Here is a 15,306-nt window from a genome sequence, read left to right as displayed (position 1 = left end):
TCATTGAATAAATGGGACCTCATGAGACTGAGAAGCTTCTGTAAAGCAAAGGACACTGTCGCTAAGACAGAAAGGCAACCCACTGACTGGGAGAAGATCTTCACCAACCCCGCAACTGACAAAGGTCTGATCTCCAAAATATATAAAGAACTTAAGAAACTAGACTGTAAAAGGCTAATCAACCCAATTATAAAATGGGGCACTGAGCTGAACAGAGATCTCTCAACAGAAGAAGTTCAAATGGCCAAAAGACACCTAAGGTCATGCTCAACTTGTTTTGTTTTTTAAAGGCACTTTTGTTTCCCCCAAGGCAGGGTTTCTTTGCATAACAGTCCTAGCTGTCCTAGAACTAACTCTGTACATCAGGCTGGCCTCGAACTCACTGAGATCTACCTAGCTCTATCTCCCAAGTGCTGGGATTAAAGGTGTGCACTACCACTGCATTCCCCAAAATTAAAGTAGTTTTAGGATTCATTAGAGATGTGAGGCCCACAAAGCGCCCCACAGTCACACACTATTCCTGGTCCCCTCATCTGTTTATCTGTCATCTTCCTGTGCTCCCTACAGGGCTCAAAGAATGCTTCATGGTAGGACCTCATAACCATGAATCGCACACTCCAGAAAAGTCACCGTAGCCTGAACCAGGCCTTGAGGCTGGCAGGAAGCACCCAATCCAGAAGCCCCGACATGAGGGTGTGCGCTGACCACCGTGCAGTCCAGCCTACTGCCTGGAAGGAAGGAGGCAGAGCACGGCATCCTTACTGCTGGAGGTGTCTTTGGCTGCCGATCCCGAGAAGTGCCAGCTGTGCATTCCAGACCGGAAACTGCTGTCCCTGTGGTCCCCAAGGTCCCCGTGGCTCCAATGCTGCTCTCAGGTGCCTCCTCTAGCTGAAGCAGGTTAAGCTGTAGGGGACTGCTGCCTCGGGACTGGAAGAGCGGTGGGGAGGCCCTGCCTGAGGCTGCAGTGCCTGTTGGAGGGGTGACTGGACAAGCGCATGGCTGTCTGAGCATCTAGGTCCGACTGGGGAACTCAGCCTGGGAGGCAGGAGCTACTTCAGAGGCAAGTGTGGGATGGGCTGCAAAGTGAGGCTGGCTGGGGAAGAAGGCCTGAGGCAGGTTTGGGGTTGCTGGTGGGAAGGGGTAGCTGGGCAGCATGAAGGCCATGACTGGAGCTAAGGGAGCAGCAAATGGCAGAGGCTGCACTGCAAATTCAGGGTGGGTGCCCATAGGTACCACAGGCATGGTGAAGCTGGAGTGGGGAGCTGCAGGTGGGGCCACCACAGTCCCTGGTGTGGATACTACTCCAGGTGCCTGGAACACAGGCAGAGGGTAAGCTGGCACTGAGGCAGGGAAGGGTGCAGAGGGGCAGCTGGACTGGGATGTGTCAGAAGGGGACCAGGCTGTGGCATTCAGGCCCACGAGAGGAGGACGGTGGGATACAGGTTCCCCAGATCCTGTGCTCTCAGAAGAGTCCTGAGTCTTGACACGCTTGGACTTTAGTTTTCTGTTCTTTCCAGTTTTTTTCCAAGATGACTCCATTCCAGAAGTATTTCTTAGTCCTGGGGTAGCTAAAATGCAGAAAAACAACCAGAGTAAAGATTGAAAAGTAGTTACAAGCCCTACTGTGTCTACTAAGAGAGAGTGTAGAATGTCAGGCAACTGATGGCACCTCTCAGTTCCACAGACCTGGAGACAACACTTGGTTTTTCTCAATCCATAGCCAGTGAGGGGAACTGATGGACATAAAATGAGAGGCTTTTCATAAAACCAAATTCCACCAACTTGTAGATGCATCTTTACTCATAGGTCATAGTCCTCTCTTTCCCCTCAAAGTCCCACATCCTCTCTCATGTGAGGGCCTTAAAGGTCCTTTGTCCTTGGAGAAGTCAAGTTGAAATGGACCAGGAAGCCTCCTCCCTACTGCCTACTTTTCACAGTACTAGGAGGTGCTATGTAGGTTGTTCGGGGGAACGCTACCAACAGTCTAATCTAGCCATGAACTACAATAATCACCAGTATGGCAAGAAATGCCCTTGGGCACAATACTGGCATGAGTGTTATGGGGGCAACCAACACCACTTTCTTTTTGTTGTTGTTGTTGTTTTTCGAGACAGGGTTTCTCTGTGGCTTTGGAGCCTGTCCTGGAACTAGCTCTTGTAGACCAGGCTGGTCTCGAACTCAGAGATCTGCCTCCTCTGCCTCTCAAGTACTGGGATTAAAGGCATGTGCCACCACCGCCCAGCTCAAACAGCACTTTCTGATTTAAGGTCCCCTCCACAGGAGGAAAGGTATGTCTGATACTGCAGATCTGACCAAGAACCCATGTTGGTGAGATCCCAGGTCCCAGTTATAAACCCACTATTATTGCTTTGCTAAATATTTATAGTAACAAACTGACCTCTAAGTTTGTATCTCTATATCTACAGACAAGTGCAGCTCTCAGACATCATCAGAAGTTTCTTTGTCTGGCAGTTAACACAGAAACTCACAACTTCAGTGGAGTGCTCAGCCACAAATAGGGCATCTACATAAACCTTACCCCAAGAATCAGAGAACAAGATCAAAGAGGGGATGGGAAGACTGAGAGAGCCAGAAGTCGGGCAGGACTGGACAAAATAGGTCTTCTGGACCACTATACTCATGATCTTACAGCAGCTGTGTTTGCCTGCACACCATCAAGCCAGGCAATCATGGAGGCAGAAGGGGTTCAAATGGGTCTCCGGTCCTAACTGAGAAGCTATGGACATTTGACTGCTTTTGGGAGGGAGAGCATGTTTTCTTTAAGGGTGTGGCCCACAGTAGGCCACCACTCTCACACAGATGGCCTCACACCTAGGAGTACATGAGAATACAAACTGGACTTGAGGGGAGGACACAGGGTGTGTGCAGGGTGGTGGGGTGGCTCTGGGAGCCGGTGAGGGGGTGTGAATATAAAAAAACATATTTTATGGAATTCTCAAAAAATTAGAATCCAAAGATTCTTTGTGCAAAAACAAAATTGAAAAACAAAAACTTGCATTCTCTGCTAGCCCAATATTTAGGAAAAAAATACATATTGATGGACAGACCCTAAATAGCAGAATGGCCGGCTTCACTTAGCCTACCACTACTGTTCCCAAAGAGATCCTGTATGTTCCTCCTGCCCCTGGAGAGTTGGAGGGCAGCAGTAGCCTGGGTCTAGAGTACCCCTGAAAATCCATGCTGAAGGCTCAGTTGCTGGTCCTGGGGGAGGGAGGGAGGTGGCAGCTTTAGGAGTTGGGGCCTAGTTGGGAGAAAGCTAGGCTACCAGGGCACGCCCTAAGATACAGGACCCATCCTGCCCTCTGTGAGGTGGGCAGCCCTTCAGCCACTGTCTCCTGCCATGGAGTGCTGTTCTGCACCAACGGGGCTAAGCAACAATGGCTGCAAACCTTTGGAACCGTGAGTCAAATAAACACTGTCTCCTTTTTTTTTTTTTTTTTTTTTTTTTCGAGACAGGGTTTCTCTGTGGTTTTGGAGCCTGTCCTGGAACTAGCTCTTATAGATCAGGCTGGTCTCGAACTCACAGAGATCCGCCTGCCTCTGCCTCCCAAGTGCTGGGATTAAAGGCGTGCGCCACCACCGCGGCTTAAACACTGTCTCCTTATCGATTGTTCCTCTTTGGTATTTTGTCACAGTGCTGAAGCTGACCAACAGTCGCATATACCCAGGAACACACTCCTCCTCACGGGTGTGTCTGGAGAGAGGATAAGGGGAGCAACTGTGGCAGGAGGAACTTTGTGCACTCCTAGTGCCTTCCTTGGGGGGCGTCCCGGGGGTCTGCTTTCTTCCCACTTCATCAGAATAACAGGCCTAAGGCAATAGGTATGCAGGGGCATCTGTGAGCTGGGACAAGGGTCCCACACCTTTACTGCATACTGAGACAAGCAGCCCACAAGCACACTGCCCCGCAAGGGAAGGTTGTACCATTCTGCCCGTTTGTTGTTTTTCCCTCAAGAGAGGACAGTGGCTAGGGGGCTGGAGAGATGGCTCAGTGGTTAAGAGCATTGCCTGCTCTTCCAAAGGTCCTGAGTTCAATTCCCAGCAACCACATGGTGGCTCACAACCATCTGTAATGAGGTCTGATGCCTTCTTCTGGCCTGCAGACACACAGACAGAATATTGTATACATAATAAATAAATAAATATTAAAAAAGAGAGAGAGAGAGAGGACAGTGGCTAAAATGCTAAGCTCCAGCGGTGTCAGGGCTGCCTGGAATGTTGGGTGGTTCATGTCCTGTACAAACGGCTGGGTCTAGGGGTCGGTGGGAACTGGAACTGTGCACACTGGGTCTGCTCAGGGCTGGGGTGGGTATCCTCCTATCATTTCCACCGAGGCTCCTGGATGTGGCAGTACTGTGAGTTGGAGAAAGAGAGTGAGAAGGAAACGTGGAAAGCAACCCTGTCTGGTTATCACTCAGGAACAGAGCAGCAGGCTCGCTGAAGTCCCCGGTTCAATTCCTACCTTCAGAAGAAAGGAAGAAAGAAAGAAGAAAAGATAAGATCCTTAAAAGAGATCTCAGCTTCCTCAGTTCCCTGCAGTGTGTCTCCTGGGGTCACTGCGATCCTGGACCAGAGCTCCAGAGCCAAAAGACCTGGTATGTCTGGCCAGTGCAGCCCATCTCTGGGGCTACAAACAAAGTGGTCAAGCACAGGAGCCAGGTGGGAGTGTGGCCTGAGCCTGATGCCATCGTGAGTGTGTGAACAGGTGGCCAGACTCAAGAACCAGGCTCCTGGAATAGAAAACCCGAGTGGATCTTATTCCATTCCTGAACATAACCACCCCAGGGATTTATTAGCAGTTTCACGTTAATGGCTTTGGCTGAGGTCTGGCTGAGTCTGGCTGTCCACAGGGCAGTCCCAGGTCAGAAGGGTGAGTCTACTGGAGGGGACAGTTACCCTCCATTTCCAAGAGCTTCCTGCTAAGGTTCCATAACACCATGCTTAGTCCTTGCAGGCTGAACTTAGCTTTTTATCCCAGGGTATGGATAAAAGTCCCAAGTCACAATTGGCTGAAGCTAGCCTAGGGCTCTGCAACTGTCTACAGTATTGTTTGCTTGGGAACAAGAGGCTGCATCCTCGAAAGTGTTCCCATGTTGCATCGCCAGCAAAGTGGTGATGGCTGCTCCACATGAACCTCCGACCTGGGCGCAGTTCAGTGTGAAGCCAGCACTGGATGCAGCGCTCTCAAGACAGTGCTGAGCAGGCAAGGAGGCCCACACCCATAACTGCAGCAAGGCAAGAGGACTGCTGTAACAGGCCAGCATGACCCTGTCTTAGAAAAGAACAAAGTTTAGAAATGGCATGCTCAGTTCAGGTCAGTACTCACCTCGCTCACTCGCCTGGGCTCGGGACCTCTCCTGGAGATAGTTCTGGCAGTGAGCCTGCAGCGCACCGAGCCTGCTCACTTCCCTGAACCTCTGCAGGAAGCCCTGCTCCTCTCTCTGGGTATGTGCAGCCAGAACTTCCTTGGTGAGGCCCAGCTTCTGCAGAGCCCCCTTTTCCTGGCTGAGGCCGCCGGCTGCACCATCCAGGGACTCAGGCCCGCTGTCCACGTCTTCTACTGTCTCTGCAACAAGAAGCAGGCTCGGTCAGCATGAGCTTGTCAGTCAACCTGCAGTACAGATCACTCACACCCAGTTGATGCCCACAGCCGGGGGCAACATTCCCCATGCCTACTTCAGCTTTCCAAGGAAGTCCCAGCAACAGGCAGAAAGCAGCAAGCAGAGACCTGATGATCCACTGGGTCGGGCATCAGGCCTACGGGCAACAGGAAACTGGGAGCTGTGGACTTCCACTTGGAAGACATTCCAAAGCTGCCCTCAGCTTTGGTACACAAGGGATAGGGCCAAAGTGCTACACCCTCCAAGGCTCAGGGCCCTGCATGGTGACCACTCAAGACCTCATGCCCGTTCAGCAGGCACATTACCAACTTAACCCATCTCCCCAGCCTCAAAGACACATTTTATTAAGAGCGCTGATCCATGATCAGTCTTCTTACAATGTCTGGCTCTTTTCCCTACATAGGAGTGGTTGCTAGGCTCACCTTTGCTAGGAGGCAAGGCTGGGCAGAGAAAAGGTCCCTAGCAGGGCCTGTACCTTAAGGAAGACATTAGGGCAGATAACTGCCACCAGGTGGCACCAGAGCACAGCAAGGGCTTGTACTTGGGGCCCTAGCTGGCCACATGCCGCCTCTGAATTTTAAGTACCCAATATCTTTTACTGGACCTCGTCTGGTAAGTTTGAACAAACATCAAAATGGTAGTTAACATTCTAATTTTTAAGTCAAATTTTCTGCATATATGTACTACACGCATATAGCATGTGTGGAGAGAGAGAGAGAGACTGAGACTCCAGTTCTGGAGTCAGAGGCATGCTCTTGACCATGGCCCACTTCTTATGTGGGTGCTGGGGATGCGAACCAGGTTCTCACGCTTGCACGGCTCTTACCTACTAAACCATCTCCCCAGCCTTCAAAGTTTCTTTTTATATCTCAGATTGCTTTTGATACTCCCCCAAAACCTCTGGCATACCTAACTCCGGCTGTGGTTTTTTGTCGCCCACGTGGACGATGGTGCTGCTGTAGCTGCACTGGCTGGTCAGGGACGCCACACTCTCTGCCTTGCCTGGCAACGTCAGGGAGCTCAAGTGAGCGCTGACCTCTGTGTGGCTGGTCACCTTGGAGTGCCGAGCTGTGTCTAGATGAGAGAAAAACAGATGCAAACACATATACAGGATTAAAGCCACTGCCCGGTTAAGGATCTGGAGATACAAGGGACCTGTGGGGCCCATGCTGGCTACACTCCACCCCACAATACTTGATGACAGCTTGTCCTCAGGAGAGAGGTGAAGAGGAAATGATGACATAGGAACAATGTGAGCTTTACACTCAGAGCCCAGGACCTCTGGGAAGGAAGCATCTAGATGGCTGTGGTGGTGCTGAGCCAGGGTCCTCTGGGGTATAGCAATGACTTCTTCAATAAGCAGGAGTCAGGGGTGGTCCGGCTGGTCACTCTATTCCATGCATGACCTTCTACTCTCTTTTGCTTCATTTTATAAATGGGATACCCTATTTCTTCTCTAAATTTTTATTGTTGTTGTGTGTGGACAGCTTTGTGGAGTCAGTTTCTCCCTTAGCCTCTACATGAGCTCTGGGGATTGAATTCAGGCTTGCACAGCAACCACCTTTATGTACAGAGTCATCTTGCCAGCCCTGTTTCTTTTTCTTTTTGTACTTTTTTGAGACAAAGTCTTAGTTTGTAGCCCGGACTGGCTTCCAACTCAGCATCCTCCTTGGTCTGTTGAGTCCTGAGATTGTGAGCATGTGCCACTACATCCAGTGGGGTTCCTTTCCGACCCTGGTCATGATTCACGGTGTTTAAGTATCCCAAGCTGTCATATAGCCATGGGGCATGCTAGTGTTCACAGGCGAGGGCTCCTCTAGACAGGCCAGGGATCCTCTACACAGGACAGAAGTCTTCTAGATAGGCCAGGGATCCTCTAGATAGGATAGAGATCCTCCAGACAGGTTAGGGCTCCTCTAGACAGGACAGAGGTCCTCTAGATATGCCAGGGATCCTCTAGACAGGACAGAGATCCTCTAGACAGGTTAGGGATCCTCTAGACAGGACAGAGATCCTCTAGATAGGATAGGGCTCCTCTAGACAGGATAGGATCTTATAGACAGGCTAGAAAGGTGCTTTTCCCAGAACAGAGGCTAGCACATCCATAGAAGGGAATGGAACTCAGGGTTGTCCCCTGGCCACCAGCAGGCTTTCTGGACCCTGTTGTCAACACTTAGTACTCCATGTCTAGACATCACCTTGACCTTTAAGGAGGGTATTGACTTTCCAGCCACTCTGGTCATTTAAAAACTTTGCTGGTTTATCTACAATGCATGAAAACTTAATTCAGGATGAAAAAGGGAACACATGAGGGTTTATGATGACTTCTGACTCCACAAAGGAGATTTAAGGAGTCCCAGGTTAGATAACCCATAATGGAAAGTATACCTCCAGAGTGCAGCCCAGGGCTGACTGTGGCCTTCCGGGATGGGATGTTGGCTGGGAACTCGCATTTTCTTTTCAGGGTGGCAGCTTCATTGCAGCTCTCCAGGTACCTGGAGGAGGGTTGGAAGGCACTGAGTGGGTGGGAAGGTGTGGGTGGGGATGATAGCAATGGCGGGGAAGGTCATAAGTGCCCTGTGTACCTGATGACACTGTCCAGGCAGCTGATCTGCTGGTAGGAGCAAGGAGGCTGGTTCTTATAGGCTAGCTCCTCTGGGAAGCTGCCCTTGGGTATGCTGGCCCCTGAGTTGTCCCTATCTACGGTAGTGACAGCTTTCACCTGAGCTGGGGGGCTGCTTGGCATTTCTGAAATGAAACAAAATAAAATTTTTCCGTTTAATACCTTTCATCTGCCCAAAGAAACCACTCTGTATTTACAAAGCATTTTATTCTGCTCTAAGGCAGGGGTAGGGATCCATAACGTACTGACACGGAACCCAGTGACAGTCTGCACCCAGATGCCCCATCAGCCTGGCAGCTGCAGGGCTTCCGAGCAGGAACTTGGAGTCATCTGTCACTCAGGCAGAGCTTGTTTCTCTCTGGCCTTAACAGCACGTGCCAGGGCCATTCTCAGGGCTCAGAGCTTAGGTGGAAGAGGGTGGGCCTTAACATCTTGAGCTTGGTGGCCAATCAGAACCCAGCTCTCTTAGTCTCCTGAGCAGGGTAGGCGAGAATGAACATAGGAACAAATGCATGCTTTCACATGCAGACCAGGTAATCTACCATGAACAGCTCTGTAGCCTACCCATCATTAGATACTTATTTACATAGAGACAGAGTCTCACTATACAGCCCTGGCTGGCCTTGAACTTGCTACGGAGACCGCACCAGCCTTGAACTCACAGATATCTGCTTACTTCTACCTCCGAAGTGCTGGGATTAAAGGTATGTGCCATCACATCTGGCTTTTTTTGCTTGTTTGTTTGTTTGTTTATTTGTTTGAGAAAGGGTCTCACTAAGTCACCTATGAGGCAGGCTGGCCTTAAACTATGGAACCCAGGCTTGCCTGGAATTTGTGATCTCTCTGCTTTAGTATCTAGGGAAGAAAGGTGACAAGACTCAAACCACTGAACCACCAGGGCCAATTTTCAAACACAACTTATGGTGACAATGATGAAACAGCAATTGCTGCCCAGGTACCAGGCTGTGGATTCTGTCTGTGCTCACCATAGGAACCACATGCTTGCTGTCCTGAGAGATCTTGAGCAATGAGCTATATCTTACTCCCTGGTGTATCCCTAACACCCAGCCCCTTTCTGTCCACTGTAGGGAGGTCTTGTTTTGAGAACCGCAGACACCTGGGCACTCTATCCAGCTGTATGTATGTGTGTGTGTGTGTGTGTGTGTGTGTGTGTGTGTGTGCGCGCACGCACGCGTGCACAGATGTGCATGCAGGTGTTAGTTTGCACATGTATGAAATGTGAGCATGCAGTCACACAGCTACTCTGCAGAGTAAAAAATAAGCGCCCTCTACCCCTTCCCCCAGTGTACTCGGTAGGCAGGTCCTGGGGAAAGGAAACCCACACTCCATGCCCTACTGGTCCACAGGGTAACAAGGGCTTTCTGAACAGCAGGATATGAACCTGTTAGTCATACACAGTAGAGCAGCTCTTATTTCTTTGCTAAGCAAGGATGGGGTGTAAGTGAGACTGCTTTGACGAAACTATATTAATCACAACACTGTTTGGTCTATTAGTTCAGGCTTCTTATTAACTCTTAAATCTTAAATTAACCTATTTCTATTAATCTATATATTACCATGAGGCTGTGTCTTACAGGTAAGGTTCTGGCGTCTGTCTCCTTTGGCAGCTACATGGCATCTCTCTAACTCTGCCTCTCTCTCTCTCTCTCTCTCTCTCTCTCTCTCTCTCTCTCTGTTTGGATTTCCCACCTTGGCTTATTGGCCAAAACAGCTTTATTTATCAACCAATAAAGCAACAAATACACAGAAGGATCTCACATCATCTCTCATCTCTATATCAATGGGGTAAAGCACACCCAGGAGGTGACCTCCCCAGTCCTCAAACAGAGCAATAAGCCAGGAATCCCATGTCTTTCTCTCTGCCATCCTAAGACACAAGCAAAAGAATGTATGGTTTCTTTTGTTTTCTTCTTGAAAAGAAGAAATGTATTTATTTATTAAGAAAAAGTGAGAAAAACCTCCTGGGAGTGAGGAAGGAGCCAGAGGACATCTTTTTACCTGCAACGGATGTTTCCTTTTGTTCTGCAGACCCATGAGAAAAGTGACTTTTGGTTTGAATCTTGCCACCATTTTTTAAATTTCCCTTGAAGAAAAACAATAACGAACACGTTATTCATTCTAGGAGACCTTCTTCTCTCCATCCCCGCAGTGAGAACAGAACAGCCAACACCAGTCGAGGAGCACAGAGAGTGACTCTTTGGGAGTGGAACCCGGGGCCTCGCACATGCTGCACACGTGCCCATCACGGAGCGTACTTACTACACGCCAGCACGGATTTGGAAATCCTGAAGGAGCCAGATGGAGCTGGCTACAGCTCTCATGATCGATCCCCAAGGATAACACAGAGCCAAGGGGATGCTGATGCTTCTTCACCACCCTCCAGTTAAGCTTGTTTCCCCTGCTCTGTCCACCGAAGTCATTTTCCTTTATGTGTTTAACTACAGGGTAGCTGCCTCAACGTGAAACATGAAGTAAATCTCTGGGAACAGAGCCTTCTCTGGGAGAAGGTGATGGAGCCACCGGCTTCAGACACTGCCTGCCTATTTCCGATCATGCTTCCTAACTGAGGACCCGCATTGCTGAGCTTGCACTCCTGGGGGAAGAACAGAGAGGGACGTACGGATCTCCTCCGGTGAGACTCCTCATGGCCATTGCTGTCGCTGGATGATGTCATAAGGTGTTCGTGGGATCCGTTACTGCCCAGGCTCCCATAGCCACTGGAGCCACTATGGGGAACAGGCTGCAGGAAGAGCATACACATCGCTGCGGACATGGTGGAACAGTACAGAAGAGTCACCACCAGCCAAGCTCAGACAGTGGTCTCAGCTTGCCCAAGGTCACACAGAGAAGATAGTGGAGGGGAGCTTAAACCCTGCATTGTCTGGCCTTCATCTCTAGGCATGCAGCTACCAAGGAGACCCCATTAAAAAGAAATGTAGCCGGGTGGTGGTGGCACATGCCTTTAATCCCAGCACTCGGGAGGCAGAGGCAGGTGGATCTCTTTGAGTCTGAGGCCATCCTGGTCTACAAGAGCTAGCTCCAGGACTGATTCACCTAGAGTTATACCTTGTATCCCATAATCAAGAAGGGGACATCAACCTCAGCTGTGGGACTGACTGCAGTTAAACTGATTTTACTGTAGGGTGATGTCACTGAGTCCCCGGTGCTGGTGATCGTGTTTTGGGGAAGAGTGAGCCTTAGACCAGTAGAAATTGCACTAGAAATTATGGGGTATGGGCAGCCTTCAACCACTCATTCAAGGTCATGACTCATATACGAAAGATTCTAAGGCTAGGAAAACTTGGGGGCACTTGGTAGCTCTTAGGCCAACCACACTGTCCACACTTGGCCTATCTGGGCAGACATGGAGACCGGCAGAATAGAGCGTTCCTAGTGTGGTACTCACCTGCATCAGCAGGCGGTGGATTTGCTCTGTTAGCTCCTGAACGCTGGGGTGCGGAGTCTTCTCCTCGGGGCATGGGGAGGCTGCAAATACGTCCTCATTCAAAGGGCCCCTGAATGATTTTAATTTGTCTCATCAGAAGGGCCCGTCTTAGCCTGAATATGGCACCCACACTGCTCACTCAGGCTGGAATCTCCATTTCCAGCCCACAGACACCCCACCCCCCAAGCTACGACACAGCTCTGCTTAGATGAGTTCCTCCCACCTGGACAGGTCATCCCTTGCCCACATGGCCAGTGGCTCTCAACAGGGAGATGTCCCCAGCTTTGGCCCCCTGCTGGTGGGAAGTGAGAGAAGGCCAGGATCCCCCAAAATCCACAGAGTGGAACCCTGGGAGCACTCACACCCTGACTTTGTGCCTCCCAATGATGAAAGATATCTTCCTGCTCCAAGGGTTGATGAAGCTGGACCAGCTGGTATCCAACGTGATGTACTCCCCGTTGCGGGTGCGGAATCGAATGGGGGAATAGTCGAAAGGCTGTCCGCCAGCCTGCAGGACTAGGGGATAAGAAACAGGTCTTAGGGCTGGGGTGTGAGCAGAAAACAGACACACACAGGCTAGCCAAGGTCACCTCCTCAAAGCCACTGCTTCCAACTGCTGTGTCTGCTGCAAACACCCCTGGGGTGGTTTCCAGCAGAGGTAGTTTCGTCACCTATTTCAGGACGCGTGTCTCTCTGTGTTACCCACGTGTGCAAGCGATCCGCTTGGGGGGATCCTGTGCAGTCTACTCCCAGGGATGGTCAGAACTTTCCTTCCCCACAGCTCAGCTGGTCTCCTCATATTCATGGACACCAATACTATCAATGAGTTGCCAAGGCCCTTTATGAGTATTCTTCTCCCTTGCCCACCTAGGGCTGATGACACCAGGTCTCAGCAAGGAAGTAGGGCATCCGCTAGGGCTCAGCATCCCCAGTGGGTTTGACCTCTTCCAACACCAGAGCACACCGGTCTCAGGGCTTAAAGAAGACGACCTACTCTTCTTGTGGATGGCGAGCATCAAGGGCCGGTCGCTGGGGTGGAGCTGCACGAGCACAGGTGTCTCGATCAGGTCCTGAGGTAGATAGCCCAGGAGGGGGACTGCCCTGTCAGGAGAGGGACAGCAGGCAGTCAGGGTATGGAATACAGATGTCAGGCAGACTCTGAGGGAGGGCCATGTTAGGAGTCCCCATGACTGGCTGGAACCCTTGCTCAGTGCTTGTCTGTGCTTCTATAAAATGTAGGCCCCTTGGCATTTTGGGCTGGTCCTTGGTCACTGTAGGGATGGAACCAAAGCAGCAGTCTATGGCTCTGTCTGAGTCTAGCTCGGCTGGCAGTCTCATCTTCCCCTAGGCATTCCTGCAGGTGTTTCCCCTCGGTCAAGCAGAAGGCCCTGCTGCACAAAACCTTAGACTAGAACTTCCTTGGGATCTGGATTGACTCTGACTACATCCTCAGTGTCTGAGGCATACTCTCAGGCCTCCTATTTCCTTTCAGACAGAGAGTACAGAATGTTCTTGGCTCCTCCCCAATACAAGCCTGGCTGGAGCAACTGCAGGAGGGGAGGAAGAAGGAGGAAAGAGGAAGAGGACAAGGAGCTGGGGAGGAGAAAGAGGAGAGGAAAGGAGGAACAACACTAAGGAGGAAGGGCCTGATACCTGACCCTGACTACAAGGTTCCCTGAAGGGGCCTGCATGTGGGTTCCACTCACTAGGCAGAACTCTGCAGACGGCCTCCCACAGGCGGCCTGCCTACCAGCCTCACAACTGGAGCAAAACATGGCAGTTTTCAGTCCTTAGACCTAAGCAGTAATGGCAACCTCTTAGATGGCTTTGTACACTCAGTCCCAGGTTCTGCATCTGATACTGTCCCTGGGATACCCCAGGCCAGGGGTGGCAGGTCTTTGGCTGCTCACAGAGCAGAACCTTCCTGGAGGCAGTGTGGCATGACCCTGAGGCGGGGACCCATGTCCCTGGCCAGATAGACAGAGGAGGAGGACCCAAAATCTAGGGGTGACTTGATCTGGTTCTCTGTTCACTTCCCATGGTTTTGTTTTTTTTTTTTTTTTTTGACATGTTTCTCCAAACCACTCCCAACAGCCGGTTGATTTCCAGCTCTGCGCCTGTCAAAGAGCTGGGAAAAGGCACACAGTGGACGACAACCTGATCAGAAGCAAGCCCTTCTGAGTCCACCAGGACCGCTCACACCAGCGAGAGCACCTTCCGTGACAGACTCAGTGTGAAGCCTGAGCAGCTCTGAGGAAAGGTGTGCAGGCAGCCTGGAAGCCAGGTCCTGCTAATGGCATCTCCTCCATCCCTGATGGTATCATCACCTACGAGACAGAGCTTAAACAGGGGGACAGAGGCGGGCTCAACTGAAACAACCTCCAGGTCTCCAGAAAGCCCCGTCTCTAGCATTCGTTTCTTGTAAGCTCTGGTATTTGTTTTCTTGCTTTCACTTTTTTTTTTTTTTCACGTAGAATCTTGAACTCTCAATGGTTCTTGTCTCAGCCTCCTACATGCTGAGATCAGTGTGTGCTACCACAACCTAATCTTATAAATTTTGAGTGTGATTTCAAGTCACTTCCTCGCCTGTATAGTTACATGTCCTGTATCAGAGGAACACAGTCTGAAAAATGCACCGTTAGGCAATTCCGTTGTACCGGCAGGGTCAGGTGAACAAAGCCCAACCCACAGGGCACAGGTTGGTCACCAGGCGTGACTGCTGACGTAATCAAGAAACACAGGGCACACAGAAGTGTAGGCTGCTGTGGGGCACCAAGGGGGAAGGCTTGCTAACTTGACAAGTTATAAATATATAAGCCAGAAGCACGGTACTGCTGTGGCCACTACACTACTACAGGATGACATCATGACAGCCTTGTCACAGGTAAAAGAATCACAGCAGTGTATGTGGTCTCACTGAAACATCACTGTCGCAGGACAGTACCATCACATATTTTAGTTGACTGCCAGGTAAGTAAAAATGACACATAACCTTGTCTTCAGCAGTGATGTCAAAAGCAAAAAAGTTCAGCCGCACACTTTTAGTCCCAGCACTTGGGAGGCAGAGGCAAGTGAATCTCTGAGTTCGAGGCTAGCCTAGTCTATAGATCAAGCTCCAGGACAACCAGGGTGGTTACACAGAGAAAACCTGTCTTGGAAAAACAAACAAATAAACAAACACACACAAAAAGCAAAAAAGTTCGTTTTTATCCAAAACACTGAACATCTGTCCCAGGATTTGATGACCTGAAGATCACAGTACTGATTCCCAGACAAATGATAGCGGGAGGTGTTGGGAAATATTATTTTAAGGTGTGTTACTTTTGTTTATGCTGTGGAACATTTGTTTAATGATATAAAGATGTGTTGCTTTTGCTTATGCTACATTTGTTTAACTAAGTGAAGCTGTGATTAGCTGCCTTTCTAAAACACCTGATGGTCTAATAAAGCGCTGAACAAACAACAGCCAATAGCAAGACAGGAGAAAGGATAGGCAGGGCTGGCAAGAAGAGAGTATAAATAGAAGGAGAACTGAGGGAGGAGGCCATTAGGGGCCAGTCACAGAGTAAGAGTAA

General features: G+C 50.2%; 1 protein-coding gene across 1 annotated transcript in view; it reads right to left on the bottom strand.

Annotated features, from left to right (window-relative positions):
* Positions 1 to 15,306, bottom strand: part of Per2 (period circadian regulator 2) — a 46,243-nt gene that overhangs the window by 7,901 nt on the left and 23,036 nt on the right. Inside the window, 10 exon segments of the mRNA XM_050163009.1 lie at positions 763 to 1,568; positions 5,348 to 5,587; positions 6,552 to 6,716; positions 8,031 to 8,137; positions 8,228 to 8,390; positions 10,285 to 10,369; positions 10,907 to 11,026; positions 11,693 to 11,801; positions 12,094 to 12,247; positions 12,726 to 12,832. Coding sequence (XP_050018966.1) covers positions 763 to 1,568; positions 5,348 to 5,587; positions 6,552 to 6,716; positions 8,031 to 8,137; positions 8,228 to 8,390; positions 10,285 to 10,369; positions 10,907 to 11,026; positions 11,693 to 11,801; positions 12,094 to 12,247; positions 12,726 to 12,832 — 2,056 coding nt within the window.

Source organism: Alexandromys fortis, unplaced genomic scaffold (genome assembly GCF_014885135.2).
Source record: "Alexandromys fortis isolate MF-2015 unplaced genomic scaffold, M_Fortis_MF-2015_v1.1 scaffold_139, whole genome shotgun sequence".
Lineage (NCBI taxonomy): Eukaryota > Metazoa > Chordata > Mammalia > Rodentia > Cricetidae > Alexandromys > Alexandromys fortis.
Note: the sequence above shows the minus strand (reverse complement) of the source record. Positions and strands in the feature narration are given on the sequence as shown.